At 38.5% G+C, this 22,852-nt stretch overlaps 1 protein-coding gene and 1 pseudogene across 2 annotated transcripts in view; both read right to left on the bottom strand.

Annotated features, from left to right (window-relative positions):
• Window positions 1-11,974, bottom strand: part of UVRAG (UV radiation resistance associated) — a 263,690-nt gene extending 251,716 nt beyond the window's left edge. For both annotated transcript variants that reach the window (XM_023535521.1, XM_011368399.2), the window contains exon 1: window positions 11,639-11,974. Coding sequence is in view for 1 of the 2 variants with exons in the window: in XM_011368399.2 (XP_011366701.1) it covers window positions 11,639-11,755 (117 nt within the window). In the remaining variant the exon portion in view is untranslated. The remainder of the gene's footprint in view (window positions 1-11,638) is intronic.
• A 7,983-nt stretch (window positions 11,975-19,957) lies between these two features.
• LOC111744828 lies at window positions 19,958-20,073 on the bottom strand (annotated as a pseudogene).
• Window positions 20,074-22,852: the final 2,779 nt, after the last annotated feature.

A 22,852-nucleotide genomic window follows, 5' to 3' on the forward strand; every position in this document is an offset into this window, starting at 1 on the left:
ATGGTAACCAACCTTTAAGCAGGGGCATCTGTGATGGTCATTACTAGAATCACTGTGACATAGTGGTAAGACCTTAAACTAGAGTAAATAATCCTGAACTCCAGAGTGGTTCCATCACTCACTAGTGAACAAATCACTTAACTCTCTCTGAGCCTGTTTCCCCTTCCATAAAATGGAGATATTTCCTGCATGCCTGTTGGTTATTTTAGGATGAAATGAAATAATAGATATACAAGCTCTCTGAAAAATTGTAAAGGACTTTATAAAGCATTAACAGAAATAGAGATGTCAAGAAAGGAAGTGGTTATCAGAGTAAGATGATGAATTGGTTTAGGCATTTCTAATTTGAAGAGAAAAGACAGATTTAGAATTCATTTATCTAAATAGAGGTGATAAAATCACAAGACATAACAGATTCCCAGAGGACATACATTCAATAAATAGAATTATAGAACTGCAGGATTGGAAAAGTTCCTGAAGGTCACTGAAGCCTTTGCTTTTCAGTATTTCCCGGGAACTTGTTGGAAATAGACTCTTGGGTCCTCCACAGACCTACTCAATCAGAATCTATATTTTAACAAGATTCCCTAAGTAATTTGTATGTACATTTTAAGTTTAAAAAGCACTAATCTAAACCATTTTACTCACTTTTCAGATACTAAAATTGAAGCCCTAAGTAAAAGGACTTATCCATGTTCACACTGTTAATATATAGCAAAATCAAGATCTGGACCCAGGCCTGATATCCTGGACTGTGTATGTACATGCGTCTACACCATGTAACGGCTTCTCAGTACCCTATTTCAAAACCTCTGAGACATCTTTGCCTGGCCGATGTCCCTTACCCCAACCCCATTTCTAATCGGACATCTAGCCAATCAATTCTTTCTTCACAATATCTCTGGCATATGTGTCTTCTTTACCATATCCCTCATTCATTGCCCTAAAACTCCTGCTGCTCTTTATACTATGAAAAACTAGCTTCCTTCTCCTATGGATGTATCAACTTTCTCTTGTGCAAACAAGAGCTCAAGACATTAAATGTTAACATACTGATTTCAGGCAGAATCTATGTTTGAAACCTACCAAAACAAGCAAACTACAACTTAGTAAATCTAACCCAAAATCTTCATGTCTTCGTTTCCATTATTTCAATAAAATTAAAAGCCCTGGCTCCATAGAGTAGTGGTTAGCACGTCTGCTTTACAGAGGATCCTGGGTTCACACCCCAAGTAGAGCCACGGACCATACCTCAGGTGGGGCAGGCCCTGGGTGAGCCAGGCCCTGGGTGCAAGCCAGGCCCCGGATGCATGCTGGGTGCATGCCATGAGCACGTGGGAGGAGACGTCCCGCCTTCAGAGATTCAGTTCTTACAAGGAGATGGCAACATCTACAGGTCAGAGGTGAAAGCGGCGGGGGGGTGGGGGGCACACTGGGGATTAATTAAAAAAAAAGAAAAAAAGCCCTGGTCTCTGTCCCATTTCCACTTCTGCACCAAGAAGTTTTGATTTTTTTTTAGAGCAAATAATATGGGAAGACTTTTACAGATGCTCAGCCACAAGAGGAATAGAAAGACAGAACAAGCCACCCACAACATGGACACTAACTTGTGTGCAACAGTCTGTACATGTACTCTACAGCACTAGGGTAAGCAGTTCTAGAGACTCCCTCGTACAAACTGAGTTCAACTAAATCAACCTGAAAAAACAAAGCGTGCTTCAGCTCCAAATCAGATGTTTATTTCATTATCTCACTGAAACCCAGTTCTGCTATTTCACTTGAGAAATAGCCTAAGCTTTAACCTAAACTTTAGATACTTCATCTGTAAAATGGAGCTAGTAACAGTTTCTGTCTCACAGAGTTGCAATGAGGAGTTAATGGAGTAACTGTGGAGTGCTGGCACATATGATAGTTCAATAACAAAATTATTATTATCAATCTCCTTAAAGTTTCCTCAGTCTTTAGTGATCAGTTTATCTGTAGCTTCAAAATCTATCCACCTAACTCAAGCTATACAAGTTTGTGAAGCTAGAAACAAAGATGAAATGGAAATCTATTTTAAATCCAACAAATAAACAGAATAAGAAGATTGGAAAGACTCTGAATTTAGAACCAGAAGAGTGGAGTTTGAACCCAGTCTCCTCCATGTTCTTTTCTGGGCCTTGACTTGCTCACCTATAAAATGGGAATGATGGTTCTAACTACTGTGGCTAAAAATACTATGAGAATGGTTTTAAAGAGATTAGCTACTGAAAACACAAGGCAGCATGGTGAAAGATAAAAAGATAAGAATGGGAAATTTGTTCATAGACAATTGCCAATGGTGTGTGACAATGAGCCATGAATCTTGTCTGGAGGAAAATCCAGCAGCAAATGATAATTCTGAAGTTGGAGTAAAATGAATACTTACAATTAAGTAGACAAACACCGAATCGTTCATGACTCAGCTTCAGAATCTCCACTTGGAGACAATCTTCCTGACCTCTCTGCCCACCCACTACCCTGAAACAAGTTGATCTTCGGATAATTTTAAAATAGCTGAGTTTGAATGATATCAAAAATGAGGCTAATAGACAATTAAGAAATTCTGCAGTTGTAGTGTCCCTATCTGATAATCAGACTGATGTCTTTTGATAGAAATGTATGAATATCAAAAGTAAAACAGTCACTCCAGAGCACCTGGACAACTGTTCTTTATTTTTATATTTATTTTAAATACCTTCCATATAAAATAAACTCCATTAAGTCAATTCACGAAAACAAGCCTGAAATACCTACTATATATACAATTCTATAATGGGACCAACTCTACCATGTAATGAATATAGTCCTGTAAAATGTTCTAGACCTATACAGAGTACTCCACAGCCTACCTTACTTTCTGATCTATTTTCAGAATAAAAAATGAGAAAATCTTCTTCATATTGCTGCTTCCCATATATACTTAGATATTAACATTTCAGGGGATGAAAGCAACACCAATTTTCTCAATGCCATTATTGTATTCATTAAAGTAGTCACAGTTAAAAAACAGTTTTTTCATAATCTTAAATAAAATTATTTTCATTTTGCATTTTTATAAATTTAGTTTTCCTTTCTTATTAAAAAAATGACTGGAATTGTAACAGGAAATAATTCAAGTGGATTAGAAAAAACAAGACATACAATTTCTAATCCTGTGCCTAACATAATTCAAACAAGGTACTTTATAAATATCAACTTCTGGACTTAGAATTAGTTTTAACATAGGCAAACATGAATGCATGAATTACTTATAGGTTAAAGTTAAAACTTAGTCAAAAAAAAAATAGTAATGTCAAAGAACACCAAGTTTTTCCTGGAAAAAAAATAGATCATGAAAGTCTGATTTCCACTTTTACATATAAATATTTATTTATTTATTTATACATACACACACATACATACATATGTGTATGTATGTTTATATATATTTTATATATGTTTAAATATATATTTATATTTATTTATATATATTTTGTATATATTTTTTATATATATATATATATATTTTTTTTTTTTTTTTACTCAAGAGTCTACTGACAAAAGCCAAAGGTAGCTGCCAGTTTCAGCCTCCTGGTTTTCCTCATTATTTTCAAAAAAAGTCTGACTGCATCTTTTAGGACATTCTAAAAACCAAGGCGGAAAAATGTGCCAGGTATTTCAATGGACCAACAAACCAATCAAGACTCCTAAGTGTTGGGTTCTAATGCTTAGCTTTAGCATTATCTGTCTCAGCCTCTTAACCAATAAACGAGAGTTCAGTGCCTAATAACATTACTAGTAAATGAGGTCTATGGCAATCAGCGTCAAATATTACACAGAATAAAATTCCTGACATCGAAAACCCACAATCACTATGCTGTTCAGAAATTTAAATAAGTAAAGAATCAGGACATCTTAAGTGAAATAGTCAAAAAAGGATAGGCATGGTAAGTACCCAGGGACAAAACAGGAAGATGATCACTTAATTACAGAAGGACATTCCAAAGTTTCACTCTAATTCACACCATAAAAGAGGGGTGAGGGTAGAGTCTGAGTGTTCAACCTGTAAAGAGAAGTTAAAAATACAGCCTTCCTTCCATTTTAATTCTAGCCTAAAATCCCCAAAGCTTTGGGCATAACGTGTAAAAGCACAGAGATTAGTTTAAGAAACACATTCTCAAAATACCGAGCCAAGTTCAGTGGAACCACTCATGAGAGACCAAGGGACTGGTCAGGTGTTTAAGGCTAGCAGGACCATCAGGACACTCAATTCAGATTTGTTAAAATAATACTCTTTATTAACTCCTGGAGGACCAGAATAAATGGATGGAACAAGGCTATGGCCAGGGGAATAGTTTCACCTGAGGGCTTCAGATTTTGCATCTATCATATTCTATCATTCAAAATTCATGTTTCCATCTAATAAGATAGAAAAACAAGGTTATATAATACTAAACCAAGAAGGTATACTATGAATTATCCAATGTCAAGTTTTCCATTCTTTGTGTGCTCCTATACCTGGATAATCTAAGGATGCAACTATTAAAATACAAGCCATTAAAAAAAATGTAATTCTACCTGAGACATGACCGATGTCCTCAAAACTAAAACAAAGTATAAAAACTAAAATGTTTCAACTCTTCTCTTAATATAAATCTGTCTTTAATTTTTCTATAACACCCCTAGTTTGTAGCTGCACACATTTGAGTACATTAAAAATGACAAATAATGCTCCCTCCCCGTCCCAGTAGTAATATGTCTGTCAGGTTAAAATGCACAGAATTATCGAAGTACACATTTGGAAACTACCAAGACCTAATTTTTTTTTCATTTTACCACACATTTCAGGCCCAACTTATTAGTTTCAATTCTGCTCTTGCTCTATTTCCAGTCCGTTTCACTTCTGAATTTTCTGCCAAAATTAAGAATTGTGCCCCTGTGGAGAAATTTTAAAGTAAACACTAACGAAGAAATAGCTTTTCCTTTCAAAGGAAAACTAACTATTTTCACAGGAAAAAAAAATCTTAAATTCCTGATGGCTTTTGTCACATAAAAATAATGATTTTAGGATGTTGATGTTGTCTTTGTTTCTGAAGCTTCCTCATATAATTTTATTTACAAGATCCAAAGCAGCTCAAAAATTGCCATTATTATTTTATAGATATACAACTACATATTATTCTTTTTATTTGAATCACAAGGAAAAGGCTCAATAAATATCTGTGGAAGGAGTAAGGTACATATCACGGCACTCTGCTGCACGGGGTATGTTTCCAATAAGATACAACTTACTCTCTACCTTCAGTGGCCTTATCAACAAAACAGCTCTTTTAAAAACATAATAAAAAGATGATTAGATTAAATTAGATTGGCAAAAGTAAGATATCTGATAAACCAATATGTAATGGGAAAATATATATCATGTGCAGCTAAATTAAGCTTTATTAAGCTTTTGTGCTTCTATTATTTTTTCTTGTATGTTTCCATTCCATTTCCTTCCTCTCTTTAGGCTGTCAAGTTCTTCAAAGGAAAGACCCATATCAAAATCAAAAAGTAAAAATATACTGAATTCCTACTATGTAATCGGCACAATACTGTGAGAAATAAATGTTAAAAAAAAAAAAAAACCCTCAACGCAACTTAAAACTTTTGTTTTGCACAAGACCCCTATAAAAAGTGGATGCTATAGCAACTGGGAATCAAAGATCTAGACTGCATCCCTGTGTTGACACTGTCTGACTCTGAGAAAGTTTCCTAGAACTTAGATCCCTCATCTGTAAAAGGAAGTGGCTACTGATACAAATATCCCATACAGAAGAATTCCAAATAATTTATGTAAATACTCTGCCCTCAAGAAGGGGAGCATAACTTCCACTGAGAATAGTGACTTCCTTCCTAAAAGGACAGTAGGGAGGAGTTATCAGGAGAGAGTAAACTTACAGCAGAGAAACCTGACAAATACTATGTCAGCCAGGGATGACGAGGTTAATATGAACAATGATAAGTCATGTTAATAGTATGTACACTTAATACGGTAGGATAAAAATGGCACTTTACCTCTCTGGCCTTCTTCCCAAAAAACCATAACCCCAATCTAATTATGAAGGGAAGAAAATCAGACTAATTCCAATAGAGTATCCTATACAAAATACCTAATCAGTACTCAAAACTGTCAAGATCATCCAAAACAAAGTCTCAAGAACTGTCAGAGCCAAGAGGAGGCTAAGGAGATACAACAACTAAGTATAATGTGGTATTCAGGATGGGATCGTGGCACAAACAAGGTCATTAGGTAAACACTAAAGACCTGTCAACAGATGGATAAACAAAAGGTGATATATACATATAATGAAATATTATTATAAAGGGAATGAAATTCTGATACATGCTACAACATGAACATTGAAAACATTATGCTGAGTGAAATAAGCCAGTCACAAAAGGACAGATATTCTATGATTCCACTTATCTAAAGTAACTCTGAAAGCAAATTCAGAGACAGAAAACAGAACAGAATTTACCAGGGGCTGAAGGGAGAGGAGAATGGGTACAGCTGCTGTTTGGGATGATGAAAAATTCTTGAAATGGATAGTGGTGATGGTTGCTCAACACTGAGAATGTATTTAATGCCACTGAATTATACGCTTAAAAATGATTAAAACGGCAAATTTTATGTTACATATATTTTGTCGCAATTTTTTTAAACTAAGGAAATGTGGACAACCTATAGACTTCAGTCAATAATAATAATGTATTACTATTGGTTCATTAATTGTAAAAAATGTACCAGACTAATAGAAGACGTTAAAAATCAAGGAAATTGGGTATAGACTATATGGGAATTTTCTGCACAATATTTCTATAAATCTAAAACTGTTCTAAAAACTAGCCTATTAAAAATTCCAAAATATATAAAAATATCAAATCATTATGTTGTACACCTGAAACTAATATCTCAATTATATCTCAATTAAGAAAAAAGTGACATAGAGGGGGGAAGCAATTTCCCAAAGAAAGGCTGAGACAGTTATCAGAGTAAGTGCAGGAGGAATGATGGAGATAAAAAGTAATAATAATAATTAAGAATAATAACAATAACAATAAAGATATACACTTCCAAAAAAAATGCAAGGAAGATAAAGGCTTATAACACTAACACGCCCCACCTCCTTCCAAAAAATTGACAAGCAAAAATGCTCTTCGATGAAAAACATAAGTACGCAATCAGAAAAATTAATGCCAAGAATATGAACAAGCAATTCACAAAAGAAGTTAAAATGCTACATAAATCTATGTAAAGATACTGAAATTCATAGGCTTGTGTAAGGATAAATGAGATCATGTAGTTAGCATAGTGTTTGGTATACAAAAATAAAGCTATTAAAATACAACTAATAATTAACGAAATGCTCATTTAAATACCAAAAACATATATATATATATATATGTAGGTAAAACACATATAAAATCTGTACACATAAAATTAGATTGGAAAACACTGAGAAAACTTATGGCGCCCAAAGTTGACCAAAAAAGTGGCAATAAAGGACCTGTCATAATTTGGTAGGAGTATAACAGGCGTGTCCTTTTAGGGAAACACTTTGCTAATATCTTTAAAAGTTATACACACACACACACACACACACACACACACACACACATATACACATACATATATGTATTTCCTTTGACTGAGTTATTTTACTGCTCAAAATTTATCCTACAGAAATTATGTATGGTCACTGCAATAATGTAATAAAGAAAAACTGGAAAGAGTCCAAAAGTCTACCAATGCGGGGTTAAACATAACTAAACATTATTATGCAAAATATGGTAGACATACATATACTGACATGGACCACTAAGAAAAATAACATTAAATTGGAAAAAAATCTTAATATTTTTCAAAGAAAGGGATTAAATTGGGTTAGGACTATTTAATCTGAGCTCTTCTATTTATACTTCAAGGGAACCCAAACCTGCATGCAAAACTGTGTGCTTATGTATGTGTGTAAGTGCATTTTTTAAGGAGAGAGTCTATAGCTTTTACCAAATCTTATAGAAATACGTGACCTACCAAAAGGGTCACTAAACAATCTCTAAAAAGCCTCCCCAGCTCTGAATATCTAAAAACATAGTTAAGTTTCAAGTGCGGAAGCCTTTGGGGAAGAAAGAAACATTCTCAAATAAACTGTTTAAGGAAATATTAAATGTTTCTACCATAAAACACAATTTTATTTCAAGACTCCTAACGCTAAGGGTGTGAAGGAAGTTATTCTTCAGATGAGCTTATATTTCCAAGGTAATTACAAACCTCAACCAAAAATTAAAGAGCAAAAACAGTCTTCAAAATGTGTGACTAGTTCATACTGAAATTACAGTTAAAGATCACACAGAAACAAAAGGAGACAAAGATTAAGTAGTAGTTCCATCTGACACGGTCAAGTAGCTACATGGACTATAGTTAGTACTCATACATGTAAAGGTTCAGGAGTTACACAGTCTTAACTAAAGTTGTTTTTTTTAAAAAAGATAAGTAAATTAAAATAAGGCAAAAATAAGTTAAGTCTTATACATAGTATTGTGGACTTTGAGCAAAAACAAAGTAAGTCTTTCTCTGGAGGCAGAAGGGGGGACCCATACTTCTAGAACTAATCTTTTGTAAATTAATATTTTAAACATTACAGCCATTAGAATCAATGGGATTCAATGAAGGCTAGAATAAATGAGTAGATAATAGCAGGAATACCCTCTATCCTAAAATGAAAATATACTTTAGAACAGTGGTTCTCAACCAGGAGTAATTTTGCTCCTTAAGGGACAATTGGCAACATCTGAATACATTTTTGATTTTTAGGCCTGGGCAGGTGCTGTTGGCATATCCTGGGTAGAGGTCACAGATGTAGCTAAAAAGTCTTATAGCTCAACCTACCCACCCAAAATGTCAACAGTGCCAAAGCTGAAAAATCCTGCCCTAGAAGTAGGATGGGGAACCACTGAATTTATGCTTTGAGATAATCAACTTTATCATAGAAATCCTAAATCAACAGGGTTTATTTGTTTAAAGATACTGATGCCTTATCAAATAGCATGGGATCTATTAAAATGACTTGAGTTTCAAAAAGTGTTATTTAAAAGAAAGTTAATTAATTGGATTTCCAATTTATCTAAACCTTCGAAATTCTGCAAAAGCTGTAGTAAAAAAAGACAATGAATTAATGCTAAAAGAAGTTTTACACACTGACACATCCTATGACTCTCATAAACAATACTGAGCAAAAGAAACCAGTCACAATCATACATTTTTGCATGATTCCATTTATACACAGTTCGAGAACAGGAAAACCTGATCTCTTATGTTAGAAATCAGAATAGTAGTTCCTTCAGAAAGGAGAGGTAGAGATGGAAGAGAACATAAGGGGGACTTCTGGGACGTTAATAATTTTGTATTTCTTAATCCAGGGAGTAGTTATATAACTGTGTTCGCTTTGTGACAATTCATCAAGCTGTATACTAATAATCAGTGCACTCTACTGTATACAGATTATGTTTTAACAAAAATGTTTATTTTTAAAATGTTGTGATATATATTTATAGCCGTAAAAACCTGAGCATTTTGACCCAGAAAGCTAAATTAATGAAAACAAAAGTGTTTTGTTATACTATAAGCTGCCCTCCAAGAATTCAAGAAGGATGACACCCCCAAAAAGCTGTGAATACCATACTCAGCACCCATACAGCATTCACTGTACACTTAAGCCACAATATATCCCTTGGCACAAATACAAAAATTTGACAAACACTCACAAATGCAATTGAATTTATTCCATGGACAGTTTGTTTGGATTATTTCTCCCGATATTAAACTGTGAACTGTTATTAGAGAACAGGCTCTATGAAACAAACGATGCTTTCTCTTTCCCAATCCCACATTTTCCCAAAACTCACCCAATCTAAACCCCTCTAAGCCCTCAACGCCTTAGGATTTCTCCAGGCTGTTTATAACAGTGTCCACCAATGCCATTCCCAGTATCCGCCCTCACAATCCACCTCCCTACACACACAAAAATTCACATTACAGTTCATTCCAAAGGTTAGTGTCCCCTCCCAAGGCTTTTACTCTTTCCCAGTGCCTCATAAATACAATCCAAACCTCATTCCCCTCAAACTCCTAATATTCTCCACAAACTTGCTTCCCACAGCACCACAAAACCAGGGTACATGCTATCCCAGTCTTTTAAATCCTATATGCCACACACACACACAAAAACCCCTTGCTTCTGCAAACAGTTCAGCTCAATGGCCTCCACTGTATCTATTACCTCAACTTCCCTCTTCCCATTAGCACCCTCCCCACTTTCCTGATTTCAAAGCCATCCCGTTTCCCAGCTGCCCTCTGCTCCCAATCTTTCTTCTTTAAAGATTTTCCCTAAGTACTAAGGCAGGGATGGAAAGTTGGAGGAAGGGTATGAAGGAACCTGCCCTGTCCTGTGTGAAGGTAGTGGCTCAAGTCTCAAGCATACAATCACGTGCATGGATGGGCTAGAACCAGACGCCCAGCCCCACCACTTAATAACTGCAAGGCTTTGGACGAGTGATTCTGCATCTTTAAGCCTGTTTCCTGAACTAAAAAATGGGGCTAATAAAAATAGCTATCGCAAAGATTTGTGAAGATTAAATGAACTACCAATCCTCGAGCACCTTGCACAAAACCAACATGATAAACTCTCGATAACTGACAGTTTTTCTCAGGTCTCCTTTTTGGAACAAAGAATAGGGAAAATAAAAGGTACTGTCTTGAAGTCTCTTAAATGCTAACGTTCCTGAAAAGTCTCTTCTTGGGAGATAGAAGTAGCGCAAGGGAGAGGAAGAAAGTACTCTACAGCTATATGGGTGACAAAGGATTTTTTTATCAGATTCCAAACTCGGTGTTCTCATTATCACCCTACATACAATGTGGATCCAAGAAGCTCTCAAGACATGGAAATATACATCAAATCCTCCTTCCACAGATACGCATTTGAGGGAATGAGGTAGGAAAAAGCCCCCTAAATTGTTTGGAGGTCTGAGATTAGGAAGGAAACCCCAAAGTCCCAAAGGATTTCTCTTCAGAAGCTGAGGAGAGTAGTTCATAATCAGAAGAGATTGAAAGTAAACGCTAGAAACCCTAATGACTCCTCGCTTCTCCCGTAAGAATGAGTACCAACTAGAGTCTCTGCAAGTAGGCTGAAAAAGGAAATGCGCTGTCCCTGTCTCTCGTGGGACACCAGGGTTTCCCCGGGTCCCTCCCTTGGGGTGATAAGGGGGAGGGTCTGAGCAAGGGAATCCCCAGCTCCCCACCAGGGGAGAGGCGAACTCAGGCCGAGCCCCCAGGGAGTTTCACTGGCTCTCTCTCTCCCTTAACAGCCCATCTCCAGCAACGGGATTTCTCCTGGGACTCGGGGATCTCCCAGAGGTTCGGCCATCACTGGATCCCTCCCCTTACAAGACTTGCGGACCGCCCTTGTCAGTCCTCCTAGTTCTCCCGGCCACTTCTCCCGGTCTCCTGGCTGGCACGGAGTCAGCCCACCGCCCACGGCCCCCCTCACGGGCCTCCTCCCGGCCGCTCCCGAGCGCCACGAGCCCGCGGGATTACCTGCTGAGATGGCAGCTCCACATGCAGGGCCCGCGCGGCAGAACCGGGAGGCAGCGCTGCGGATGGGCCCGGGGGCGGCAGTGGGACAGGGCCCCCGCTCGACGCTGAGGCGCTCATCTTGACCCAAGGGCCGCCAAGCGGCGGGGCCGGCACTCCTCCGGCATCCGCCGCCAATGCTCGGCCACGACCTGCCGAGCCCCTGCAACCCAAGCACCAGCCACCCGAGGGGCAGGACTGCTCTACCCTACCTCCCGCCGCCGCAGCCGCTGGCTAAGGAAGAGCCATATTACCGCAGTGCAATCCTCACCACCCCGCCGAGACCTGGCTCGCTCATTGGTTCAGTTTCTACAGGGGCGGGACCCAACGACAGAGAGGGGACGTGCTATTGGGTAGAAGGTCTGTCCATCGCCCGCCGGAATGGGGAATGGGGCGGAGGGACCCGAGGTTGGCCTAAATTGCCTCTGTCAAACCCGAGTGAAACCTGGGGTGTTGCTTCTTTTTTTCCAAGTCTAATTGGTTCTTTCACTACTACAAGGCGGGGTCTCCTGGTGTAGCCGCAAAGACCATTGCTCTAGCTCACTGTCAGTTGTCAGTAAAGAAAAATAGGGGCGTGGTAAAAATAGGTAGAGAGTGCGCTTGAGCTCCGCTGTCACGTGCAGGAGGCAAGAGTCACCTGATTAGTGAGAATCAGTCTTTGGAGCCACTTCCGCCCTAACCTAGTTGCCATAGTAATCGGCCTCGGAGGAGGGCGGGGACCCTCTTGGCACCCACTGAGTCGCGATGAGTTACAGGCTCCCTAAACAATTTTCCTGAAATACTCTGGTCAATGTGCGGGGATTTGAAAAGGAATACTTTATGGTTTGGCAGAAAGGCACGCAGGTTGCACTGAGATCAGAAACCTGTCAGGCAATCCCACCAGCTCTTCCATGACTAACTCTAACCCACAGGTCCATGCCCCTACTCGCACTCTACTAACTAGTATGTTGAGCTTCAACGTGTGCCAAACACCCAGGACGCTGTTTCATCTCTATGAGGTGGGTTGCTGTGCTGTCCCTAGAAAGCCTTGCTACTTTTCTCTTCCTGATGCTTAACTGCCCATTGAATCTCATTTGGGGCTGCTTCCCTGATTCACTCTGGGACCCTGATTTAGGAACCTTACCTCTACCATATTCTATTGTATTGTCTTTTAATAAGTGTACAACAGACACATACAGCCACACAAACAAACCCACAAACATACACACGTATATACTGAATTCCTCAAGAAAAAGGACCTTGTCACTCATCTCTGGATTCCCAGTTCCTGACAGATAGTCAGGATATGTTTTTGTTTTTGTTTTTGTTTTTGTTTTTGAAGTGAAAGCCCAACTCAAATGCCACCTCTTCCATGAAGACTTCCTTGATCACAATGATAATGTCATAGCTATCGCTTCTATAATAAACAGCATTGAGTCTTTCTACAGGATATTGATCTGCCTCCCCCCCACCCCCCGCCCAAACTGAATTTCTCCACCACCTAGACTGATGCAGCTCAAAGAATAAAGTGTTTTAGAGTCAAATATAACAAGAATCAAGCACTTCTGGAATCTTGGCTGTGCCACCTTCTAGCTATGTGTTTCTTTAGCAAACGAGTTCTTTTCAGATTTACTTTTCCAATCACTAAAGAGTAATCGATAAAGGATGGCTGTAGGGAATCAGTCAACATACGTAAAGTACCCAGTTCAAGACCTCACATATAATTGTACTAAAAATATTTTAATGAAAGGTAAGCATACTATCTTTCCGGGGTTATTTAGAATCCTGAAAACATTTTGGATCTGACCTCAGACTTGACTAATATGAATGACACGCTGTCTCTATTCTGAAACATTGAGTGGTTCCTCATGGCTAGAGCCTAGAGTGTGTGTGGTCAGGTGTTTGTTGAGAGGGGAGTAGCTGGGAAATCCCAAATCTCATCTGGTTCAAGTCACGCAGTGCCAAGATCTGATGGAATTTCACAGAAAACGCTGTTCTGTTTCTGAGCCGTATTAATTTTCGGAGGCTGCTGTATCAAATTATCAGAAACTGGGTAGCCTAAAACAACAGAAATTTATTCTTTCACAGTTCCAGAGGCCAGAAACCCAAAATGAAGATGTAGGCAGGGCTACGTTCTCTCAAAAGAGAGAATCCTTCCCTGCCTCTTTTATCTTCTGATGGCTCCAGGTATTCTTTGGCTTGTGGCTACATATCTCCAATCTCTGCCTCCATCTTCACATGCCTTCTCTAATTCTTGTGTCTTCTATTTCTTATAAGGACACGTCACTGAATTTAGGGTCCACCCAGATAATCCCGATCTCATTTTGAGATGCATAATTGCAAAGACCCTTTTTCCAAATAAGGTGATGTTCACAGGTTCTAGGAGTTAGAGTATGGACTCATGCGGTAGGCAGGAGAGGCATCAATTAACCCACTAAACCAGCCAAGAAAATGAGCCTGTAGACAGAACACAGAATCACCTCTTCCTCCTTTGGGGATCAGCTCTGAAAATTAGCTAACTTTGTTACTTCATTCATTCAACAAATGTTCATTGAGGGCTTCCCTATGTCAAGCCCTTTGCTAGGTGCTGGGAAATCAGACTCAGATTCATTCCCGAAAGACCTGCCCTCCTTATAGGGAAGTCCAATAGTAAACAAAGAGTGATAATCCAGTTGCTAGGTGCTGAGCCTAAGAGAAGTCCAGAGGCTGTGGAAGCCAGAGAAGATAGTCAGATTTCACAGTACAGGGGACATTTAAACTGGGTATTGAAAGACCAATAAGAATTCACCAGGCAAGGAGGTAGAAAAGAATATTTCAGCAGAGAGAGCAGGATCCATTTTTTCACAAGACTTTACTGAGCTTCAATTCTGCATCAGGCTGATACTGGGCACTGGAAATACAGGCCTCAAGTAAACAATTCTTTTCAAACTTTTCCACTCATATGCCACAAACTAGGAGAGCTGGAACTCTCACCCCTAGGGACATGGCAGAGAACTGAAATAGCTTGCTGCTGGCAAAATATTCCAGCATGTAAAGTGCATGTGAAGTGCATGTAAAGTGTTTAGCACAGTGCCTTGGGTAGAGTAAGTGTTCAATAAAGGCTACCTGTCATTCTTTCTTTCTTTCCCTTTTAATAGTTTTCCATTCTTAAAGTGAAACATTTTCCACTGAGCCAAAGCTGGGGCTCAGCATAATTGGCACACTGGCACAGTGAGGGCAAGAAGGGGGACAGTACCAACCTTTGTCTTGATTCCAGAATGATTTGAAGTCATCAAACTTGGCCCAGCTTCCCATAGCCTGCATCTAGGCTCTAGGGGAAGTAGAGGAGAGCCCAAATTGGTGGGGGGCAGCGGCAGTCAAGAGTGTGGCCAGATTTGATGCTCTTATCATTATTTCTATATGTCCTATTTCATTCTAAAAATCTTGTATTATTTTAGGTCCCATTCCATGATAAGGCTGTATTTGTTTCAACATTGAAATATTTTAATCACTTAGAATTAGAGTATTATAATATGATGTTATATATCCCCTAGAGAAAAATGTATCCAAGTTCAAGGAGCATGGAGTCTAAGGTGGCCAAATACAATATACATGCAATGATAGAAAAAAGATCAAGGTCAAGTGGTGATACAGTAACCAACTCCATAGAGGCTGAGGGGCTAGATCAGAGCAGACTTCACAAAGTCTTGAAGGATGCTTAGGAGTTTGATAGATGAACAACAGGATTTAGATCTGTTTGGCTGTTGTTTTAACAGCTAAAACTATGTTACCATGTTGGGTACTGAAATGAAACATTTGGGCTTGCAGGGCCAAAAAGCCAAACCTTCACCCATCCATTTTGCCTCCTTCTCCCTCCCTCCTTATTCTCCAGACCTCATAGACATGATTGGGTAAATAAGAGCAAAATGGGGCCGATCGGTCTTTTGATATGTCAAATTTAATTAAATTAATACTATCCCCTTTCTTTCAACAAAATACTCTTCTACTCACTTACTCGTTTAGTCAAAAATCCATCAGACTTTTACCGGGTGCCCAGACTGGGCACTATGTTTATAGACATGATGCAGATAGAAACCCTGACCTTAAGGAGTTCACATATAATTTCAATACAAAGTGGTAAATGCAGTCATTGAGATGATGTATAAAGTATAATGGAAGCACAGAAGAGGAATTTGCTGCAGTGTGTTGTGCAGGAATGCCTTTTAGAGGAGAAAGAGTACTCTAGGCAGAAAGAACAGCAAGAACAAAGGCACTGAGGCAGAGGCCATCTCATTTGCATAGTTTAATGTGTCTGAAACAAAAGTTGCACAGAGAACAACAGGCAAAGAGGCTGAAAGAGGAAGACAGTTCCTGTGAGAACAACTTTACTACCATGCTGAAGAAACTTGAGCTTCATCTTAGGCAACAGGAAGTCATTTAGAAAGATCCTCCGGCAGCCTTGGAGAGGCAGCTTTGTAGGGGCAGGACTCGAAGAGCAGGAATCTTGCAGAAGGCCAGGTGAGAATTGGAAAACAAAGAGGCTAGTACCCAAAGAGTCTGCACACACTGCCTGAGAGGCAGGTCCCTGGGCAGCATTTCTCTCTCTCCTTTCTCAACCTTCAAGGTGACTTTTTTGAAAAAGACTCTCTAAATCTGAACTAATTGCTACCCGTTCTGGGCTCCCAAAGCAGCTGCCTGACCTCTCATTAGGACACATATACATGTGCCTAGTCATATACTAAGCAGTGTATGTTTGTCTCACCCACTCTACCATGAATTCTTGCTTTTGATTTTGTTCTGATTCCCTAGCATCCTGACCCACAGGACATGCTCCATAGGCTTCAATGAGAAATGACTGACTGAATGAACGAAATCAGTGAATAAATGGTTGAATGTCTGTGTAAGTGAATGTTTGGATGACACGGGCCTCTATATCACCTTCACTGGACACAGCTCCAGAGAGAAGAAATGAACTGACCCATGGTCACACCAAGTTTGTACCAAGACTGAGACAAAAACTCGGGCTTCTTGCCCCCAAGACTGGCACTCTTTCCTCAATTCCGGTGTTTTTCACACTGCCATAGAACATTAACATGCCAATTTGAGCACATGAGCTTGGGAATTCATGGGCCAGCGGATTAAGTGCATCTAATCCAGGGGACTGGTTTACTGGGAGTCACCCAGAGAAAGTTTTCCCTGGGAACTGACTTTTACAGTGAGGTCTGAAGGATGAATAGGAGTTAACTGGACAATGGAGGCTAGTGAGAGCAAGAGGTGCAATTTGAGGAATAATCTGGATGAGCATGCAGCATCGAAGGACCTAAAAGAGGCCAGGCTGGAGTAGGCCAAGGGAGGCAGCTAGGGCAGAGGAGGAGAAAAAGAACTTTTTTTTTTTTGAAAGAAATTAATATTTCAAAAATAAAATCAAAGACCTCCTTCAATTTATTTTACAGTTTAGTTTGCTTTTGTTTGGACTTTTACACAGCAGAAGTAACATTATCTTTTTAGTACTTAGAGACTCTGAAGTTTTAAACCAGCCTTGATGGCACAGAATGAAATTGGAGATTGTGGCAGGGGCCAGAACCTGCCAGGTGTTCAGCCCCTGTGGAGTATGCCTTTGAGGTGCATGGACAAGGGTCTAAGCAGAGAAGTGACATGACCTAATTTACATTTTAGAAATGTCATTTTGTCTGCTATGTGAAGAGTGAATTCAGGGGTGGGTGGAGTAGTGAAAATGGTAACAATAAATTGTGACTTTACTTTGTTGAGTCAGAAGACAATTAAAAGAAAGGAATATGGCTAAGCTCCTGGGAACAAAAGAGCTCAAAGGATGCCTGAGTTCCCTTGTTCATGCCCCAAGGCAAGCATGGTTTCACAGGGTTCCTGAGAATGAGCATTCTGCTTGTAAAGCGGTGTGACAGAGAGCTCCAAGCCAGAAGGCAGAAAACACAAGATTTTTCTGGGCCTGCAGCTTATTGGCTGATGATTTTAGGCAAATCGATTTCCTCCCCTACAGGTTTCCCTGGGGATTAAAGAGAATTAATTTTTGCTAAATAAAGGTAAGCACAGACATTACTGTGGTCAATCCCCACAGGATCTTTTGAAGTAGGTATTTTGCCCCAGTTTTACAGCAGCCTGAAAAGAGGCTCTGAAAATGAAAATGAACTGCCTAAATTCTCATGGTACTTAACAGCAGATTGACTTGTGAACCCAGGTCTCTTGCCTCCTGGGCCAGGACTCTGTTCCCCATACCACACTTCCTGCATTACTTGAAATACACTATTTAAGACTCTGGATTTTACCAAAAGGATGAGAATCTTACTCCCATCAACAGCAAAGTATACATGCAAAAATCCAAAGGATAAAAATTCCTCTTTTTCTTCCTGAATAGTTTAGTCCAAAAGCCCTTAGGGTGGGGCCAAGAACTAGGTCAGGGTAAGCACAGGATGGGGGCTGGTTTGGTGGCCCAGGGCAGGGAGTCAGAACCAGAGCAAGGTGAAGATGTCCACACAGGGCCAGAAGTGGGTGGAAGAGGAGATCCTGACACAAGATTGGGAACCAACTAGAGTGGGTGAATACGATGTCCATGTGTGAGGCCAGCCTAGAGCAAAGTGGTGGAGTCCAAGCAGGACAAGTAGAGGATTGGTTCCATAATTTGTGAAGGCAGCAGCATTATATCAAGTGTGAGGCCCCTCTAAGCCCCGGGTCTGGTGCAACTGCATAGGTGGATCCCATGAAGCCAGCCCTGGTAAGGAGAGCATCAGAACTGCAGTGAGGATGGAGGACAACAGCAATGATGGGAGATAGGTTACTTACAGACTGATTGACCAAATAAATATATTAAGAATTGTTACAAAGCAAAATGCAACTGAGTACATCTTCAAAATCGTAATGGCTTTGTTCAACGATTCACGAAGCACATAGCATCCCACCTAGCAGAGATAAAGGAGCTCTAAAGAGCTGTACAAAATCAAAGATTATATAGGCAGAAGGCAGCAGGAACAAGGAAGTTATACTAGCAAAAAGCGGATTGGTTGTGACAAGGTCTCTTGCTTTTTGGGATACAGGGATCTATCAGGCAGATTACTTTGCTAGTGCTGATCAGGTGATTCCTGATTGACTGGTTTAAGATTCTATTTCTGGGAGAGGCTGAAATTGTAATTAAGTGAAGCCTTGGTTTGTTGATGTGGGATTTAGCATAAAATGACTCCATTTGGGGCCTATTCTCTTGTTTTTTAATGGGATAACAGGAGTCAGTTTTTTCTCTATCAGAAAAGGGGCGGGGGGCATTACAAATACAGGAAGAGAGAAAACTAGGATGAATCCCATGGTGACAGACTAAAATTACCCAGATCTTGATTTCTAAATACCATCCTCTACTAAGAGGAACCAAGATTCTTTGGAGAAGTGTCTGAGTTCCAGGAATGGGCCATGACAAGTACAACATGATCCTAGGACATTTAGTTGTGCCAGAAAGTAAGGAAGTACTCAAAAAAAAAAAGTAATGGACACATGTCAAAAGGACACGGAAGTCAATTTGAAGGTACTCCACTGGCCAAATCTGGGGCAGTTTGAGCATTGAAATAAATAATAGTAGAACAGCTTATAGCCCATTAAATAAATAGGAATCCATGAGTCTTTATGAATATCAATCAATAATAAGCTGCTTTATAAAGAAAAAGATATTACATAGTGTCAAAGTGTGGAAAAAGAGTAACATGACAGCGTAAAAGCCTGATCACCTTAATCAAGTGATCAAAGGGAACATCACCTGTAAGACAAATTGAAATCACCACCTGATAGGATACAGTGAAAAGAAAGATTCCATCATCATTTCTGTGATATTTCTACTAAAGATGGATAATCTGAATCAATCATGAGGAAAGATTAGACATAACAAAACTAAGTGGTATTCTACAGAATGTCTGGCCTGTAATCTTCAAGATTGTCAAGGTCATGATAGTCAAGGAGAGACTGAGGAACTTTTTCAGATAAAAGGAGTGCTGGTATGTGCTAGGCATCATTGTAAGCAGTTTCTGTGTATTCACAACAGTGCTATGAGATTAAGACAAAGGTAAGAGTGCTGGTACCTGCCCAAGGTCACGTTTCTCCCATTACTGAGTTGTGATTTGAAAGCAGTCTGACTCCAATGTTATTAATCTTACAGTTTACTGATTCTAAAGAAAGAATGTTCTAGCATATATTTTAAATTTTCTTTATAAAGTGAAGTCAGATTTATTTTCTAAATATATTTTATATATTTATACATTAAAATATGTATCATTCATGTTTGTTTATTTATTTTTTATTATTTATTATTATTTATGCCTACAGCACCTGGTCTTCCTAGGTGGTCTTCCATCCAAGTACTAACCAGGCCTGCCCCTACTTAGCTTCCGAGATCAGACATCGGGCTTGTTCAGGGTGGCATGGCCATAGACCTCATTCATGTTTAATTAGAGGAGAAATACTTTGTATCAGTTTTCATCAAAAGTAATTAGTTCTCAAAAATTATTTTATATTTTAGAACTGTGAAAAGGAACTTGTTAAATGTGTGCAAGTGTGATTTAATGTTACGTAAAAAATGTAGGAGATAAAACTGTATGCATGATAAAAATATTAGGTGAAAATACACAAACCAAAACTCCCTAAGCAGTAAGAGGTGAAAAATATCTTGGAAAAGAGTTTACAAGGAAGGGAAACAGGATTATGAAAAAGAAGTTTGGAAGATATATGAGGCAGAGGCTTTGTTATGAAAATTGCGGTTGTAGCTGAGAGGTGGGGAAAATTTCTATTTTTCTCCTCCTAGTGATCCTATTATAACCCACTGAGTGGGAATTTCTTCCACCCTCTCAGACGTATTAGAAAAAAGTATCTTCCAAAGTTGCAGCCCATCCCATGCACAGGTAAGTGAAATATTTTATTGGTGAGAAGATCAGACTCTGCCACACACTGGTACAACTATTAGGTGATATAAATATATTGAAAGTCACTGTTTGTATTAGTTTAAGGCATAAACTGGCTGGTTTAAAGCAATAGAAATTTATTCTCTCATAGTTCTGATTGCGAGAAGTCCAAAATCAAGGAGCTAGGAGGGCTGTGCTCCCTCAAAGATTCTAGGGGAAAATCCATCCCTGTGTCTTCCAACTTCCTGTGGTGCCAGGTATTCCTTGGTTCTTGGCAGTATAATTCTCATCTCTGCCTCTTTCACGTGGCCTTCTCCCCTTTTCCTCATGTCTTTTCTTTTTCTCTCATAAGGACACTTGTCATTGGATTTAGGATCCACCCAGATTGCCAAGAATTATCTCACCCCGAAATCCTTAATTGTATCTGCAAAGACCTTTTTTAAAAATAAAGTCACAGTCACAGGTTCCAGGGGTTAGGACATGTAAAAGTCATTCTGCGGGCCATTATTCAACTCACTACATCATTACAATGTGTGGCCTGTCCCTCTTTTCTCTGAGGTCGGCCTGCCTAAAAGTTGGAGAAATTAAGTTGGTATTAATCTGAACTAGATTAACTGTTTTAAATTAAGATGTAAATTGAAATCTTCAGGGTAACCACTAAGAAAATAACTTACAAACACACAGTAAATGAAAAATAAGAGAATTAAAATAGTATATTAAAAAATACATGTTTAACACAAAAGAAGGCAGGGTTGGAGAAGAGTGGAACAAAAAGACATAAGACACACAGAAAATAAATAGTAAAATGACCAATGTAAAGCCAACCAGTAATTACATTCTATACAAACAGACTTAATACTTCAATCAGAAGACAGAAAGTAGATGTGTGGATTTTTTAAAAATCCAACACAATAATGTTGGATTTTTAAAAAATCCACACATCTACTTTCTGATGAGACACACATCATATTCAAAGACACAAACAGATTGAAAAGAATAGAAGATATTTCATGCAAACAGTAACCAAAAGAGAGCTGGGGTAGCTATACTGATATAGTCTATGCAAAATAGATATTAAGACGAAAATTGTTACAAGAGACAGAGAAGGGCATTTTAAAGTGATAAAAAGGTGACTCTGTCAGGAAGGTAAGTTATAAACATATATGCACATAATAGCAGAGTCCCAAAATACATGAAGCAAAACTTACAGAACTGAAAGGAAAAATAATTCAACAGTAGTTGAGGATTCCAATACCCCACTTTCAGTAATGGATAGAATGACTATGCAGAAGATTGACAAGGAAACAAGACTCGAACAACCCTGTAAACCAACCCGACCTAATAGACATCTACATCCATAAGAGTCCAATAACAGGAACAGAATACACATTTTTCTCAAATGCACATGGAACATTCTCTAGGATAGACCATATATTAGGTCATAAAAGAAGTTTCAATAAATGAAAAGAGATTAAAATCATACAGAGTATATTCTATAACTACAATGAAATAAAATTAGAAATAAATGACAAAAAGGAATTTGGGGAAATAGCAAATATGTAAAAATTGAGCAACATACTCTTAAATAACCAAAGGATCAATGGAGAAATTAGGAAAAACTTTAAGATGAATGAAACAAAAACATCACATGAAAACCTAGGGGATGCAGCTAATGCAGCTAAAGAGGGAATCCTATAGATGTAAACACCTAAATTAAAAAAGAAAAGAAAGCTCAAATTAATAACATAATCTTCTACTTTAAAAAATAGAAGAGCAAACTAACCCAAAGCAAGGAAGGAGATAGTAAAAATTAAAGCACAAATAAATAATATAGAGAATAGAAAAATAACAGATAAAATGAATGAAACCAAAGTTGACTCTTTGAAAAGATTAATTAAATTGAAAAATCTTTAGCTAGATAATCAAAAAAAAAAAAAATTGAGAGAAGCCTTAAATTACTAAATTCAGAACTTAAAGAAGGGACATCACTACCAGCCTTTCAGAAATACAAAGGATTATAAGGGAGTACTATGAACAATTGAGTATCAAAAAATTAGACTATCAAATGAAATGGACAAATTCCTAGAAACACACGAATTACCAAAACTGATTCAAGAACTTTTCACAAAGAAAAGCCCAGTCCCAGATGGCTTCATGGTTAAATTCTACCAAATATTTAAAGAAAAATTAATACCAATCCTTCACAAATTCTTCCAAGGCTAGAAGAAAAGACTTCCCAAATTATTCTGAGGCCAGCATGACCCGTAATACCAAAACCAGGCAAAGACAGGAAAACTATAGACCAACATCCTTT

This window comes from Pteropus vampyrus, unplaced genomic scaffold (genome assembly GCF_000151845.1).
Source record: "Pteropus vampyrus isolate Shadow unplaced genomic scaffold, Pvam_2.0 Scaffold141, whole genome shotgun sequence".
Taxonomy (NCBI): domain Eukaryota; kingdom Metazoa; phylum Chordata; class Mammalia; order Chiroptera; family Pteropodidae; genus Pteropus; species Pteropus vampyrus.